The sequence below is a fragment of the Cydia fagiglandana genome, chromosome 23, assembly GCF_963556715.1.
Source record: "Cydia fagiglandana chromosome 23, ilCydFagi1.1, whole genome shotgun sequence".
Lineage (NCBI taxonomy): Eukaryota > Metazoa > Arthropoda > Insecta > Lepidoptera > Tortricidae > Cydia > Cydia fagiglandana.
Genome location: NC_085954.1, coordinates 1,731,884 through 1,749,913, shown reverse-complemented (window position 1 = coordinate 1,749,913; position 18,030 = coordinate 1,731,884). Strand labels below are relative to the sequence as shown.

Below are 18,030 nucleotides of genomic sequence, written 5' to 3'. Positions count from 1 at the left end.
TTATCGAGGCAGGCGGTGACTCGCCACTCGTTAGATGGGCACCTGATGCGCCATCGTAAAGACGGCCAGGTGCAACACCGGCGTGAGCGGCTCAGGGGTGTCGAGAGGTGGTGCTGCGCTTTCTCCGAAGTTACTCGCGGCGTTATGCCCTTTAACACTTCCACCCCTGGAGCATTTTCCTATTTTAACTTTAATATAATTTTATTATTTGAACTTATGTGTGTCTAATGTTCTTACCGAAAACATGTCGTGACAGTTCCTGTTGACCTCGTCGCGTCGTCCTCCTCCTGAACGTAGAACTTGCGGAAGAAGTTGAACGCGATCACCGTGTATATGTACACTATGATGGTCAGCAGGATCACGGTCAACACCAGCTGGAAATAAAAGATCTCTTACCGACAACATGTCGTGACAGTTCCTGTTGACCTCGTCGTCCTCCTCCTGAACGTAGAACTTGCGGAAGAAGTTGAACGCGATCACCGTGTATATGTACACTATGATGGTCAGCAGGATCACGGTCAACACCAGCTGGAAATAAAAGATCTCTTACCGACAACATGTCGTGACAGTTCCTGTTGACCTCGTCGTCCTCCTCCTGAACGTAGAACTTGCGGAAGAAGTTGAACGCGATCACCGTGTATATGTACACTATGATGGTCAGCAGGATCACGGTCAACACCAGCTGGAAATAAAAGATCTCTTACCGACAACATGTCGTGACAGTTCCTGTTGACCTCGTCGTCCTCCTCCTGGACGTAGAACTTGCGGAAGAAGTTGAACGCGATCACCGTGTATATGTACACTATGATGGTCAGCAGGATCACGGTCAGCACCAGCTGGAAATATAATATCTCTTACCGACAACATGTCGTGACAGTTCCTGTTGACCTCGTCGTCCTCCTCCTGGACGTAGAACTTGCGGAAGAAGTTGAACGCGATCACCGTAGTGTATATGTACACTATGATGGTCAGCAGGATCACGGTCAGCACCAGCTGGAAATATAATATCTCTTACCGACAACATGTCGTGACAGTTCCTGTTGACCTCGTCGTCCTCCTCCTGCACGTAGAACTTGCGGAAGAAGTTGAACGCGATCACCGTGTATATGTACACTATGATGGTCAGCAGGATCACGGTCAACACCAGCTGGAAATATAAGATAAATAAATAAACAAATATTATAGGACATTTTTACACAAATTGACTAAGCCCCACGGTAAGCTCAAGAAGGCTTGTGTTGTGAGTACTCAGACAACGATATATGTAATATATAAATACTTAAATACATAGAAAACAACCATGCCTCAGGAACAAATATCTGTATCATCACACAAATAAATGCCCTTACCAGGATTCGAACCCGGGACCATCGGCTTCATAGGCAGGGTCACTACCCACTACCCACTAGGCCAGACCGGTCGTCAAAGATAACATTGTCATGAGAAATACATAATGGCATGTAGAATAAAAAACTAATATGTATTAGCAGTAAGCAGCAAATACAATATAAATTAGATTGAATTGATTTTATAATCGATAGTTCGATAGCGTAGGTATCGATTATAGAACTAGGTACCGAATAGTCCTAGCGGTTTCTAATTATGAATCATAGTAAAAAATTTAGATTTTTTACAATAGCTATAAGCCTATATGCTTGACTGATGTGTAAACTCTGTATCCGAATTATTATTTATTATTCAAAGCCCACTGTGTTCCACTGCTGGGCAAAGGCCTCCCCCTCTTCCTCCACTTGTTTCTATTTAGTGCAATATCTGGCCAGCCTCTCACGAAGGAGTCCAAGTTATCCCGCCATCGCCGACGAGGCCTGCCGGCTCCCCGGTTAGACTCGTGGGGCCCCCACTCTGTGGTTAACTTGGCCCACAAGTCGTCCGGCATTCGGCAGACATGACCAGTCCAGTCCCATTTTAACTTGGCCGCTTTCCGAGCTACGTCCATTATTCGAATGGTATCCGAATGGTGTATACTAGTAAATTATCCTCTAAAAGAGTGTCCGTGATGAGTGTTTTTCTCGCGTTTATCTGTTTCCCGTTGTCCGTCACGGATATCTAAAGCGAATATTTTCTTAATGAGTCTCTAAAAGTTGACGCCGTTTAGATTTTGTTCGTTGATGGCCCAATCGCGTTCGACATTTATACAGATCTAGTGCATAATTATTTTCCATCGTATTTTCACGGAAACGTACGAACGTGTCTTGCCATTTTTGGCAGTTTCGGTAAAAAAAGTACTGAGGTTGATTGAAGTAATACGAACGTTTCCGAGAAAATACGATGGAAAAGAATTATGCACTGCACCTGTACCGTACAAGCAAAGAGAATAGAGTGTATAGAGGCGGATTGTCAAAGTAAATTATGTAGCCACTGCAAATTTACTGCCATCTTTCGACAGAAGATTAAAACTGTTAGAACGCCATTTGACTTTGATCCTTATTCTTTCCCTGATATGTGTTAATTTGTAAAAAAAATTAAATTAACGCCGTCTACTTGACTATAGGCCAAAGGTTAAGGCGCCATCGCTCGAAAAGATTGCACCGTACCTTTGGCCTACTCTCGAGTAGATGGCGTTAATATTAATATTTAACAAGTTAACACATATCAGTGAAAGAATAAGGATCAAAGTCAAATGGCGTTCTAACAGTTTTAATCTTCTATCGAAAGATGGCAGTAAATTTACAGCGGCTACATAAATTACCATGACAGTAACTCTCTATTCAACTATAAGTATTTCCAATTACCTGTTTCCCGTTATGCGTGACGGACTGCAAGATCGTTCTCAGCGTCTTGAAGCCCACAGCGACGTCCAGAAGATGAGCCGCGAAGAAGAAGTTGTTGAAGTTGCCCATCACAGAGAAGCAGAAATACCACAGGGAGTACAGGAAGGAGTTGTCAGTGAATGTGACGCCGGCTTTCCACAGCTGGTAACGCCAGTCGAGGTTGAGGATGCTGAAATGTTCAATTCAATTCAATTCAATATCTTTAATGTCAAAAAACACATGTCAAAATATACAATAGGTACACAATAAAATTCAAAATACATAATCCACACAAATTAAAAAATAATATATACAAATGTCAGAGTACATAATATATACAATGTCAAAAATAGTGATAGGTATATACAAACGTCAATAAAACTAACAAAAAATAAAATAAAAATACAAATGTCAAAAAATATTACTAGATTCATTTTACATTAAATTTACAATAAAATTCTTTCACCGTGTAAAAAGCCTGGTCAATCAAAAAATCTTTTAACTTTTTAACAAATAGCTCACAAGAAGCCGCCTCTTTTATTTCACGGCTCAGGCTGTTATTATAAATTTTAATGCCAACTGGGGTAGTTGGATGATTTTACGAGCCTGACAAGGACAGATTTAGACATAGACATCATTTATTGGTAATAAGGTATTACAGGCAAGCGCTGGTAGCCTAGCGGTAAGGGCGTACGACTTTCAATCCAGAGGTCGCGGGTTCAAGCCGTGGCCGAACCAATGAGTTTTTCGGAAGTTATGTACGAAACATCATGAGGCTGTTGCTTTTCGGTGAAGGCAAACATCGTGAGGAAACCGGACTACTTAATCACAATAAGGCCGTCCATAGGCAACGGTGTCTGCTTACCAGGCGGGCTGTATGCTTGTTAGCCACCAACGTGGTATTAAAGCCACTTACTATTGGAAGAAGCCCTTATTGCCCGTCTCCTCATTCGCCGCGAACGAAGTCTTCTCCATGCCGAGCATGTTTGAGATGCTGTCAAAGTCATACGTCTCGGAGTACTTCGTGCGGACTTTCTTCTTCACGAAGAACTTGTCGAAGTAGTTTACCAGATCAAGACGAAGTCGCAGGCAGAAGCTAGATAGAACTTTTCTATATCTAAAAAGTATACAAGCCTAACTACTATGCGATTTAAGAGGATTTTTCTTCAGCTTTCTTGAGCTTACCGTGGGACTTAGTCAATTTGTGTAAGAATGTCCCCATATTTATTTATTTTCTCCCCCGGACGCTCTGGCTATGGAATGAGCTCCTGCCGAGCTATTCTGGAAGGGCTGGGGTGCTTCAAAACAGGAGTGTACAGGCTTTTAATGGGTCGGCAGCGCGCATGAAACACCCTCGGAGTTGCAGGCGTCCATAGGCAACGGTGTCTGTTTACCAGGCGGGCTGTATGTTTGTTAGCCACCAAACTGGTATTAAACTTACTATTGGAAGAAGCCCTTATTGCCAGTCTCCTCGTGCGCCGCGAAGGAAGTCTTCTCCATACCGAGCATGTTCGAGATGCTGTCAAAGTCATACGTCTCGGAGTACTTCGTGCGGACTTTCTTCTTCACGAAGAACTTGTCAAAGCAGTTTACCAGATCAAGACGAAGTCGCAGGCGGAACCTAGTGTTAAATGGAACATTTCTGTCTAAAAAGTATACAAGCCACTTACTATTGGAAGAAGCCCTTATTGCCCGTCTCCTCATGCGCCGCAAACGAAGTCTTCTCCATACCGAGCATGTTCGAGATGCTGTCAAAGTCATACGTCTCGGAGTACTTCGTGCGGACTTTCTTCTTCACGAAGAACTTGTCAAAGCAGTTTACCAGATCAAGACGAAGTCGCAGGCGGAACCTAGTGTTAAATGGAACATTTCTGTCTAAAAAGTATACAAGCCACTTACTATTGGAAGAAGCCCTTATTGCCCGTCTCCTCATGCGCCGCGAACGAAGTCTTCTCCATGCCGAGCATGTTTGAGATACTGTCAAAGTCATACGTCTCGGAGTACTTCGTGCGGACTTTCTTCTTCACGAACTTGTCCCAATAGTTCACGGGGAACGATCTGTAATTAATAGGAAATAATATATAGGTATTAAAATGTATTTTTAGAGAATATCGTTCAAATCTTTGTTTATAGGCTGGAACAGGTCATAAAATTAAATTTTTTGCCCTCCGGCCGGAAAGCGTCAACTTTTAATAATATTATTTTTTTAAATTAAAAGTTATATTAATAAAATTTAAGGAAACTATAAGTCTTGTATGGATTATAACATATTTTTGTACACATTTGTGTATATGACAGTTTGTTTCTCAATAAACAAAATAAATACTTTCGGTGCGCTGCGACCTCGGCCAGTAAAAAAGGAAACCTCAGATCACGACTGTCGACCTCGACTTCGCCTCGGCCAACAATTACATGTGATCCGAGACAAATCTTACTTTACTATGTAATATATATTATTCACTAAGCGATTCATTTGTTACAATCCATAAAAGCGTATTATGTATTTTTGGACTCTAATAGGGTAATTCACCAGTAACTGGCCACCTGCTAGTAACTGGTCACCTCCTAGTAACTGGCCACCCTAAACTAATAATGAATTCTATTCACCTTTAAACTGAATTCATTTTAGTATAAGGTGGCTAGTTATCGAAAGCTGGAGAGTTATTGAAACCTTATACTAAAATTACTTCTGTTTATAGGTGAATAGAATTTATTCTTAGTATAAGGTGGCCAGTTATTGGCCGGTGGCCGTTCATCAAAATTAAAGAAACGTACTTAGCAGAAATGACGAGTTTGTCCCAATGGCTCTTTATATCATCGTCTTCAGGTTGCTCTGCGATGTAGAGACCGTCGAATTCAAGTCGTCGCGCTATCTCTTTCTCGCGCTTGAAGATGGCTAGCGGTACCTGAAAATGGAAGACAATTATAACAATGAGGAAAATCCACAGATTATAAATGGATCCAGTATAGTCCAGTAACTATTTTCTGTATTTTTTTTTTTCAAAAAATGTTAACCCAGTAATTTCGGACATGAAGGGGGGGAGGTGGTCATTTTTGTGGCTTTTTTCTTAAATAACTTGTAACCTATGTATTTTAAAGTTATAAAAAATACATATATTTGAAATTCTGAACATGAGGTCTTTTATTTTATATATAGCAAGGTATAGGTAGGAAAACCTTTTTTTAACTTTCTCATTTACCCCCCAAAAGTGCCCCCATGTTTAAAATTCATTTGTTTACGTTACATGTCCATCTTTGGGTCACTAATATACACATGTGTACTAAATTTCAACTTTGTTAGTCCAGTAGTTTCCGAGAAAATAGGCTGTGACAGACAGACAGACGCACGAGTGATCCTATAAGGGTTCCGTTTTTTTCCTTCTGAGGTACGGAACCCTAAAAAGTGACCCGTTTTTGCTCTAGAGTGTATTACCTTGAGATGATAGTATCCAATGAGGATGGCTAATGAGACCACAGAATGCAAAACCGCGGCCGCTTTGATCACATGTTCCATGTAGAAGAAATCCTCGTCTATATGTACTATTTCTAGCGGATCCTCATCTTCGCCTGATTCGCCACTGCCTGTAAAAAGCATTTTAAATGTTTAGCATTAATTAAATATAATTATTAAGAACGGGTCACTCACGTATTTTAAGTCGAAAAACGAGCCCCGAGATACGAGCCCGAGCGCGAGCTCAGATAATATTTAATACCTTTAAAATTATATTTAATGTTACGTAATCGATTTTCACGCCGCGCGCGTCTCGAAAATGACGCGCGGAGGGCTGTGTTCAGCGTTAGATAAAAAGTATAAATAATGGAGATACAGTTCTGCAAGTATGGAATGTTTAATTGAAAATATCCTCCTCTTTTATAATATTAATTTTGGTTTCTTAAATAATAATACTTTTTGAGATATTGGGGAAATAAAAAATAACTACTTTTTCCTACCTTTTTTTGTTTATATTTTTGATATTTTTTGTGTGCTAATACACGCTTCGAATACATTTTTCTAGACATCATGACGAATCTAATGAGGTATTACACGTATTTTTAGGAGTAGTATCTTTATTTTTCACCTTTTTCAGGATCTCGAACAGACTATAGTGCGTTCGTCCGAACTGTACAGTTTTCTCTCCTGTGGGCAATAGTTAACAGCTTGTGGGCATGTAGTTAATGATTTTATCAAACTTATCCAAATAAAATGACCTTTTCATGTGGATAAGGGTTAAATAAGAATATTAACCTTTATAGCCCTTGGGTATGTCTACAGAAACGACGCGAACACAGTTTTGTGCCTGACCCAGATAGCTTCATAAATGCGTTGCTTACCATCTCCACTTCCTGAACCTGCCCCTGACCCTGAGCCGCTGACAATGTCTCCGAGACCCGAGCCCTCGTCGTCACCCTCCAGCGTCGATACCTGAAGAAGAATAAGAAGCATTTCTATAGTACATAACGAGAACGGTTGAAATATAACTAAAATGTTCCCCTAGCTTCATAAAAGAAAAATCTAGAGCGAGACAGTCTTAAATGGGATGTGTGTACCATTTGAGTTTGCGCCTGGAAAAGTCCTATCCTTTTGTCAAATCATAGTCTCAGTAATGGAGTACAATATAAAACATACTAACCTTAAAGAAGAGCAGTACTAATTACAGCGCCACCTTCGCACTGTAGAGGGAACTAAGTACCTTTATGTAGATCGATAAGCCATCTAGGGATTCTAGGGCTCGATAAAGTATGTAAGAGGTCACATAGATGGTGCTGTTAACTACACAAGTTAACAATTATGTCAGCAGCATTATTACTAACCTTATAGAAGAGCAGTACGAAGTTGATACAGAAAGCCAGGATAAGCGCGCAGTACTTCAGGTTGTAGAAGTTCCTCGCAAGGAAGGAGACAGCTCGCTTGGTGTATTGAGAGATGACCACTAAAGACAACTCAACTACCCAAGTAAACCCAGGAACCAGGGACATACATAATTGCATAACACTTGATAACAGAGGTAAGAGAAAGAGAAAGGGACCAAGAGAACTTCCCTGGTGATTCGAGTTACCAGTCTGAAAATACTTGGAAAAATCTAGAACGAGAGAGAGTCTTAAATGGGATGAGTGTACCATTGGAGTTTGCGCCTGGAAAAGTCCTATCCTTTTGTCAAATCATAGTCTCAGTAATGGAGTACAATATAAAACACACTAACCTTAAAGAAGAGCAGTACCAATTACAGCGCCACCTATGCACTGTAGAGGGAACTAAGTACCTTTATGTAAATCCATATGCCATCTAGAGATTCTAGGGCTCGATAAAGTATGTAAGAGGTCACATAGATGGCGCTGTTAACTACACAAGTTAACAATTATGTCAGCAGAATTATTACTCACCTTATAGAAGAGCAGTACGAAGTTGATACAGAAGGCCAGGTTATCCTGGCCTTATGCGCGCAGTACTTCAGGTTATAGAAATTCCTCGCAAGGAAGGAGACAGCTCGCTTGGTGTATTGAGAGATGACCACTAAAGACAACTCAACTACCCAAGTAAACCCAGGAACCAGGGACTTACATAACAGAGATAAGAGCAAGAGAGAGGGACCAAGAGAACGTCTCTGGTGATTTTAAAATACAAGTAACTTGTCTGAAAATACCAAGTTACCAAGAGCGAGACAGTCTTAACTGGGATGTGTGTACCATTTGAGTTTGCGCCTGGAAAAGTCCTCTCCTTTTGTCAAATCATAGCCTCAGTAATGGAGTACAATATAAAACACACTAACCTTATAGAAGAGTAATACGAAGTTGATACAGAAGGCCAGGATGAGCGCGCAGTACTTCAGGTTGTAGAAGTTCCTCGCAAGGAAGGAGACAGCTCGCTTGGTGTATTGGGAGATGTCCACTTGAGACACGGCGGATGGGGTCGGCGCTTGCACTGCCTGTGGGGAGAAACAGAGGTTATTGTGAGGGGGCAGGTAGAGGAGCCTCACAGGGATGATGGGAATGAAAAGGCAGGATCCAGAGCGATGAGGGGTATTTATTATTTAAATAAAAAGGCACCTGTAACAATACAGGTTACGTGTTAACAGATAGGTATGTATAAAAATACTTTCGTAATTCAGAAGGTTAGAAATCAAATAACTTACAATATGTGCCTTGGTGATGATGTAGATATATATCTGGAAGGTGTGCAGGGCCACAAAACGAGCACTATACTGAACTGCACGCACTTATGAATTATTACGTTTACTAATAAAAATCACACTTAAACGGTCGTGTTTAGAAACTTGGGAAGTACAGTCCGTTAGATAAAATGATGTTTATCGATCAAAGTATGTGATCGAACTGAAAATAAAAATCATTGAATGGAATTTGGAATAGGATTTGAATTTCAAAAAGGAATTTAGAATTTGTATGGTGCCAGAAATAGTATGAAGGTCGATAGTGTAACGCTTCGTTACACGCACCGTTACACTACCGGGGTCGCCCTGGAAGGGAAAATCCTGGGGCTTATGGCCAAAGGATTTTTCCGTAATGTAAATATAATGTAATGAATATGGGTATGAGTGATAAATTTAGAAGGTGGGGATGTTATATACAATGTTTATCATACAAGAGAGGCGATTTAAACATGCATACCAAAGGTCATTCATACATCATCTTATAAAATTTTGGTTAATTGTTTAACCAAAATAAGTTTCAATAGAGTACTCCTTTAAGTAGAGGACGTACTCATTAAATCGCTCTCCATTAGTATTAAGGCTTATTAATCAGTAACCACCCGCTGAATATTAATGAATCTAAATATAATATCTACAATAATGTGTACCTACAAAGAGTACGATTGTTGAAATTTATTCAACAAAATAATGCCGTATGGAATGTAGGATTACTACAAAATATCATAAGATAATTCCTTAATGGAATTAATAAATGTACTGTACGGTACGTATGTACCTAAGTACGTAAATATGAACGTTATGTCAAGGGAAGAAATATATAAATAAGTATTGTTCTAACTCTGGTAGAGTTAGCTTTGAATAACGTTATATGAACGTAATATAACGTTATATAAATTAAATAGTATAAATGAACGTATAAATTCGTACTAAGTAGGTATGTACGAAATGTAATGAGTTCGAAATGTATAATGGAGATGAGATATAATTATAAATGTATAACATTATATACAATATTTTACAAGTTAGGAGCTTAGGAGAAAAGTAGCTAAGTTTGAGCCAAATAAGAATCTAATTAAGGAAAAACAGTATATTATTTATTTTAGAATTTTGGGGAGTACAGTCCGTTAGATAAAATGATGTTTATCGATCAAAGTATGTGATCGAACTGAAAATAAAAATCATTGAATGGAATTTGGAATAGGATTTGAATTTCAAAAAGGAATTTAGAATTTGTATGGTGCCAGAAATAGTATGAAGGTCGATAGTGTAACGCTTCGTTACACGCACCGTTACAGTTATAGGGTAATTCGCCAGTAACTGGCCACCGGCCAATAACTGGCCACCCTAAACTAAAAATGGATTCTATTCACCTATAAACAGAATACATTTTAGTATAATAACTGGCCAACCTTCAATAACTAACCTTATACTAAAATTAATTCTGTTTATAGGTGACTATAATTCATTTTTAGTTTAGGGTGGCCAGTTAGTGGCGAATTACCCTACAATAGTAAAATATATTTAATTTGACTTTTGTTTTTTGTCATCGATTATAATTTTTTAATCAATTGATTACCAATAGACTGTAAGAAATATGTATGTGTCCAACGTTCCGTAAATTTAGCAGTAACAGGCTGATACACCAAAAAAAATGAGCAGCATAAGATTTAAAACATTATTTGAAAATAATGAGATATTTGGTAAAAAAAAATCGTTTTGCTAAAGTGTAATAAAATCAGTCTTGACTAGCTACTATGAAAATTTCATTATATACGTCATATTTTTACAGAAAAATGACGTTTTTATGGTGACATTTCCACACTACGTCATTGTAAAGTCAATGACAAAAATTCAGCTCTAATTGCTAGCAATGTTAGTCGCTTAAGCTATTTCGGTTTTCATCTTCTAAAAGTAGATTGATAGATGACATTCTGAAAAAGCTGTATTACCTTCTTGGAACGAAAATATCTTCTTTCAGATCCTGGCTGCATTAAAGCAAATAATAATGTTACTACACTAAAATCTATTCTAAGATTAAGCTAAAGTAATATAAATAAATAATAAATAACGTTACTCGTTCAACTATTTGAACTTCATTACTTAGTTCTTATGAACCCTTTCACCAACATTCTCTAGTGAAACCAATTGCCAATAATGATGGTGAAATATGATGCAGCTTTACAATGGTCAATTGAGAATAATTATAACTTGCTTTTTATAAGCTTGTGTAGATTTAATATTGTACCTTTTTGCTCTCAGCTTCGATGGCAGACATAGCAGCTTGCTGCGCGGCCTGGGCTTCTAATCTCTCCTGCGCTTGCTTCTTCGCTTGTTCTCCACTGAAACATCAAATTAAAAATTATAAATATCATTCGACCAGACCGACAGGTATGTTACAATTTGGTGCCGTGACCAGGATATATTATAATTTATGTAAAAATTTAACCAACTTGAATACTAAATTACATTCGTTGACTCGTGAGTATAGTCTTAATTATAGCTAAGAGAGAGAGTATTTACCCGAGCAGATCTATCAAAGATGGCGGCTGTTGTTCCTCAGAGTGTTCCACTGCCTCGTCGGGGGAAGCTTCTGCTTCCTCGCCAGAAGATGGCGTGGATGTGGTCGGGGATTCGTGCGGTTTCACTTGGATTCTAAAAAAAAAGTTATTTTAGTACATTGAAGTTATACAAATTGAGAAATATATAAAGATAAGATAAATGATAAAATAGCTTAATAGTTACATACTATACAGTACAGCGCTAAGCGTCGGTACCGTGACTCAAGAAATATGATATTTTTACTTTGTATAAAGTTCTCCACACGTGTTGCATTTTTGAGTTGCAGCGTCGCATATTTGCAACGGCAAAATAATAACGGAAATTGCCAGAAACAAACGCAATATGATTTCAAGGGAATACATAAAACCGGGCGAATTATGAGTTTACGAAAATTCAAATATAAACGGCTTCAATAATTAATAAATTTCCCTACTTTAACCCTTTTCTTACAACGTATCTTACAACATTATCCTCTTTTTCTTTTTTTCTTATCATTTTAGGTGCAAGCGAGGCTTTTACTCATACTTTTTTAATTGAAATCAACTTATAATAAAAGTTATCCTATTTCCAACATTTGTAATATACAGTCTGTCTCTGACCATGGCGCTTTAAATCCAGGGCTCGATTTTACTCGCTAAACTGAGTTACTTTTACTATGGGACCAACCCCAAAATCGGGGAAAGTTTTTTGGCTTTTCCATAGAAAACGTCGACATCTGATCAGTCTATGAAAAAGTGATTTTTTTTTCGGGATTTCGGGATTGGTGCCATAATAAAAGTAGCTCAGTTTAGCGAGTAGAATCGAGCCCAGGATTTTAAAATAGGTTAAAGTATAGACAGATACTCACTGGCCATTGTCTTCTTTAGAAATATCCAGACCGAAGGCAGAGACCTGCATTTGACCCGTGTCATCCGCCGCCGGTAACGCTGGTAGCAACCTTGATGGACCTGATACAGCAGATGATATTAACAACATGTCTGTGATTGAGTACAGGACTAAATGTAGGTACTTATGAGTTGGTAGACTTGTCTTACTCATGGGTGTTGGAAAAACTTGAGACTTGAGAGAATTTACGCCTAAGTCTTTCGACTCGAGAGCTTGTTGGTTTTTTGAGCACAAAACTAAAGAAAACCCCGAGTCCAAAACTCAAAAAGACTGTAAACACGACTCTTTTTTAAAGGTCTTCTCCATAAAGGACTTCTTTCAAGTAAAATTTATTATAAGTAGTTTCCAAAATTTAGTCATCTTTTAGATGAAAACTCCAAAGACTTAGTAACATTATTAAGTAACTCTTCCAAAAACGTTTGTAATTGTGGGGAAATTAAATATCTTTGGGCGTAATCTTTCAAAATAAGTGGTAATTATCTCGGAGTAATTAACAACGGAGACGCCATGTCTAAAATTTTCGGTACAAAATATTCTGCCGTTTTTTGCGGGGGAGGGGCACATCAAATGTATAGGCACGTCATGTCAGATAAACGTCAGTTCATACATATGCTGCCGTCCTAGTCTAAAAGGCAGTTTTTCGACAAAAGCTAGTTTCGAGATAATCGCAATAAACCAACCCAAACATCTTTCTTGAATTTCTACGAAACGGTAAAACTATTTCCATTTTTTCTTTTTGTATGTGGTAGGTATATATATGTACTTATTTTAGATATTTATAGTATGTTTCTAAACAGCTCAGTTTTTTTTTATTTTATAAAAAACACTTTAAATTAGTATTAAGCTTAAAAATGAGTAGGTCGTACTAGTAAAGAAGGCGGTAAACATGCGTTATGCGGCGTTCTAACTTAGTTCCGAAGTAGAAACTAGATAAAAAAGCCGTATATGTCACATGCTGCCTTTTTGCTTAGTACCAATGAATAATTCGCACTTGAGATCCTAAGTTAAAAGACCCTATAGCAGCTATTCGGCCTTTTTGGTTAGTATACTAGGAAAAATTATGAATTTGACCAGATTTTCGACTAGCGTGCTAGTGTAAAAAAACGTATACCAACAAAAACACCGAATATACGGTTTTATAGATTAGTATTTATGGAAGAAATGGAAATAAAAAACAGTCACGTAGTTTAAATGTTTATTTATATACGAACAAAAAACGCCATCATCATCATCATTTCAGCCTATATACGTCCCACTGCTGAGCACAGGCCTCCTCCCATGCGCGAGAGGGCTTGGGCTATAGTCCCCACGCTAGCCCAATGCGGATTGGGGACTTCACATACACCTTTGAATTTCTTTCGCAGATGTATGCAGGTTTCCTCACGATGTTTTCCTTCACCGAAAAGCTAGTGGTAAATATCAAATGATATTTCGTACATAAGTTCCGAAAAACTCATTGGTACGAGCCAGGATTTGAACCCGCGACCTCCGGATTGAAAGTCCGACGTCATATCCACTCGGCCACCACTGCTTTACTAGTAGGCTATATATAAAAACGCCATACTAGTAGGCTATTATTAAAAAAACGAGATCCAGCAATTACTTTTTGGATTATAATCTCAATTACCATACAAAATTAACATATAAATTGGGTTATTCCCACTAGTTACGATCAAGTTGTTACCAGTGGTAACTAATGGGAGTAGTTACCACTACAATCTTGTTAGGGTTCAATAAAGCCTCTATATTTATAGTACTAAGCCTCTATACTTATACTGTTTTTATTACTATTGAACTGTAACAAAATGTTAGTGGTAACTACTAGGAATAAAATCCAACCTTTAACCAGTGGTAACTACTGGGAAACAAATCTCATTAGTTACCACTGGTAACAACTTGATGGTAATTAGTGGGAAAAACCCGATCTATGTGTTAATTTTGTATGGTAATTAAGATTATAATCCAAAAAGTAATCGCTGGATCTTGTTTTTTTAATAATAGCCTGGTAGTATAGTGTTTTGTGTTGATATAATAAACAAACATTTACACTGTACTGTAAAAAAATGTTGGTGGTAACTACTAGGAAAAAATCCCACCTTTTACCAGTGGTAACTCCTGGAAAAAGAAGTTCCCAGTAGTTACCACAAAACTGAGTTGGTGGTAGCTACTGGGAAGAAAAGTGGGATATAAATTCCCAGTAGTTACCACTGGTATCAACTTGGCGGTAGATACCTAACTAGTGGGAATAGCCCCATAATATGTAACAATTTTTTAGTGTACGGCCTTTCTGATTTTATTTGTATAATAGACTAGATTTACTCGACTCTACTAATGACATTACATATACTTCTAATGAGCATGAGCAACGAAACTTAACAGAGTCCGCAGTAAGCTCAGTCGAATTTTTACTTCCCATAAAAACGGAGATTCGTACTCATTTTAAAACAACGTGTTGGATTGTACTAAATTGCACATACAATGACATGCAGTATAAGTATCTATGGCAGTACCTAATCAGTTTATATTCCAACAAAACTAATGAAATAGAGGAAAAATAAGTTTTGTATGAAAAACTTATTTTCGCTGTATTTTTTTCTATGGTATCTGAAGCTACACATTAATTACAGGCATAGATATACCTTATCCTTTACTGAGTACAAAGTTTTAGAGCAATCTAGCTAATCGTTTTAAAATGAGAGCGTAACTACAGTTGTATGGAGAACCCAGCTTGCTGCTGACTTAAATCTTAGCAAACATTTATCTTTGTAGGTGACCAGTTTTTGCATACACGTAACTCAAAAAATACATAATGTTTTACCGAATTCGTGGCATCTCTAATATTTATTTTAGTTTGTTATCAATAGGCATGGAATTTCATCGCACGGTAATACGTTAGCGAATTATGTAGTCTACATTAGCAATAAAATTAATACGAGTGTATTAATCCTGCACATACTCTGTCATTTATTTAATTCTAAAACGCCTTTTAGCGGTTGTAATTAAAAATTAGATTCACAATAAAATTACTTTCTATTAGATTACAAACTCATAGCTTTGACTATTTTAACATACAACTATTATCTAATACACAAACATACCAACCTATTTTAAGATACATATTGTTTTTTTATAAAACGTAATAGATAGTACTGTAATATATAAATACTATGATAAATAAAACGTAATATAATTTGCAGTAATTAATTTACGATATTTCTTATCGAAATCTATTGGTGCGATATGAACTAGATAAAACCTACTTAAGTATTTCATTTAAGTAAAATATTAAATATATATATAAATGTGTATATAATATTATCTTTAATTCTCAGTTAGTTTTCGGATGGACCCAGGTTCCATACAAAGATGCCCATGGTCCTTTGTCCTGGTTATCTAAATACTTAGGCGGAAAAAGTTATACTGCCCGTAAGAATTCTCATTAAATTATCCTTTAAAACATTTTTCAATAAGATTTAAACTCTTCATAATGTCAAATACCTACTTGGCTTATAAGGAATTAAACCCGATACGATTAGCTGTAATATCAATTTGATTTTATTTAAATAAAAGCAGTCAAACCGTCCAATGAATAAATAAAACTTAAACAACGTTTGCTGTAGAAAAGTACGTATGAACAATTTTACCATCACAAACTACGCTAGAAAGACGTATTTGCTATCGAGCGGAAGTATTTGCGAGGCATTTTTAAAGTAAATACCTTGATAAAAATGATAATACTCGAAGGTACTAATTGTAAACACTACATATTATTGATAACATATGATGGTAATGCAATAATAAAGTATTTTTTTAACCTTGGCGTTCGGTCAATATTTCGCGCGCAAAAAGCCACCTCCGCTCTCATTCCGGCAGCCACAAGCCTGCGCTTGCGGCTGACGGCTTTTACTTAGCGTAAAGGTGTCTTTCGGCGCGCGGGGAGCATGACGAAGGTTGGAGCATATACTACGTTATAGACTAGGTAGACGCACTTTCAACCATTTTAAAAGTTTGTTTGCGTTTAATACGACGTCCATACAAAATAAGAAGAACGTATAATAGTTATACGTTTCTAAAGACTATTATGGTGACGTAAAAAAGTTAAGTGATACTAGGCTAAAATGGCGTATGAAACATTTAAACAAAAAAAATATTATACGATTTTTTAGACTAGTATCAGATCTAAAATTTTTCTAAAGATCCTAATCTTAAAGTGCGTATAGCGTCTTTTACGTATTTTTAGCCTAGTTTTTGGCTTATACGTTATTTTAGGCTAGATATGGTGGATAAGATTTTACGCAAACCAGAACGTAAAAAAACGTATAGCTGCATATACGTTGTTTTAGCCTGGCTTTGTCAAATAGTCGCTTTTTAGACTAGGAACGAACGAAAATTAATGCAAATACGGTCTTTTTACGATATTTTTCTCGAAAACTAAGCCACTTATCGGAAAACGGGCCAAAGTGGTCGATGCGTCTCGATCTCTACATTACGAATATCACAAAAAGTCCATTTTGGCAAAATGTCGAAAAACTGCCTTTTAGCTTAGGGCGGCAGTATGGTTGACATGTGGTTGACCATTGGCCGCCTATTTTCGACAGAGGGGAACGCCTGTTAATGGCGGCTCCATTGTTAATTACTCCGAGGGTAATTATATACTAGAATGAAATTAAATTCCAGTCTTTTGTTCAATAGTTACCCTGTCTGTGACCCGTTTTTTTTTTCAAATATTACATATTAAATTAAAAATTTGCTTATATGAATTGGAGAATTAAGGCATCTTACTGTTGAAAAAATATTATTAATTTTATATTTCATGCAAAAAATTAGAAAGAAGAGAGATAAAATTTTGCCAATATGTTCAGTTTCATTTGCCAACGAGTTAAGCTCAATCCAAGAAATAATGTAAGTAATAATTAAAATTCCAATTAGCTTATACCAACATAGAAAATAAATAAACAACAACATGTTTGTACAACATCAAAAATACATACGAAAATCACCTGTTAACGCTCAAAAGCAGATTTATTTTGTTACGAAAATGTAAACATACTTATTATTTGTTATTAATATTAGGCCGAATTATTATATTATTAAGAATTTAGAAGAAATGCCAATTTTGTTAAACGGTTATATCTGCGTTTGGCAATTTAGTACGTTGTTGGAAGACGTTCGATCACTGTATAATTTATACATATCTTATATTCCCACAAATTCTAAGAAATAAAAAAGGTGCTTTTGACAGTAAAATGCTGAAGACATTTTAGTTTCAAATATGTATGTTTCTTATATTTAAGTTATTAGTTGAATTTAGAAAATGGACTAAATGGAATTCGAAATGTGGAAAATTATAATTTGAAAATTTTCCTGATATGTATTTCGATTTTACCTAAAGGTTTAATTTTTGATGCTGAAATGTGAATCTACATGTTTACCTATAACATTACTTAAGTATAATAACGTCAGTCAAATGGAATTTGTCTTTTTTTCATTTGGAACTTTTAGCACATCTTAGTAACGTCATGGCATAGGTTTTAAAAAATATAATATCACGCTGTTCATTTCCCTTTGATAATGTTTTTTTTTTCGATCAACCAAAACTTTCACAAAACTAAATTTTTCAGATCCTGTTTTTTCCACTGTACCCATTT

General features: G+C 36.9%; 1 protein-coding gene across 1 annotated transcript in view; it reads right to left on the bottom strand.

The window, feature by feature from the left end:
- The window catches only part of LOC134675917 (ryanodine receptor), a 196,179-nt gene that overhangs the window by 6,725 nt on the left and 171,424 nt on the right, over positions 1 to 18,030 (bottom strand). The window contains exons 102-111 of the mRNA XM_063534261.1: positions 12,345 to 12,444; positions 11,459 to 11,590; positions 11,184 to 11,277; positions 8,540 to 8,695; positions 7,104 to 7,194; positions 6,205 to 6,353; positions 5,547 to 5,677; positions 4,671 to 4,829; positions 2,754 to 2,961; positions 1,016 to 1,147 (exon numbers count right to left, since the gene is read on the bottom strand). Of these exons, the coding sequence (XP_063390331.1) occupies positions 1,016 to 1,147; positions 2,754 to 2,961; positions 4,671 to 4,829; positions 5,547 to 5,677; positions 6,205 to 6,353; positions 7,104 to 7,194; positions 8,540 to 8,695; positions 11,184 to 11,277; positions 11,459 to 11,590; positions 12,345 to 12,444 (1,352 nt within the window). The remainder of the gene's footprint in view (positions 1 to 1,015; positions 1,148 to 2,753; positions 2,962 to 4,670; positions 4,830 to 5,546; positions 5,678 to 6,204; positions 6,354 to 7,103; positions 7,195 to 8,539; positions 8,696 to 11,183; positions 11,278 to 11,458; positions 11,591 to 12,344; positions 12,445 to 18,030) is intronic.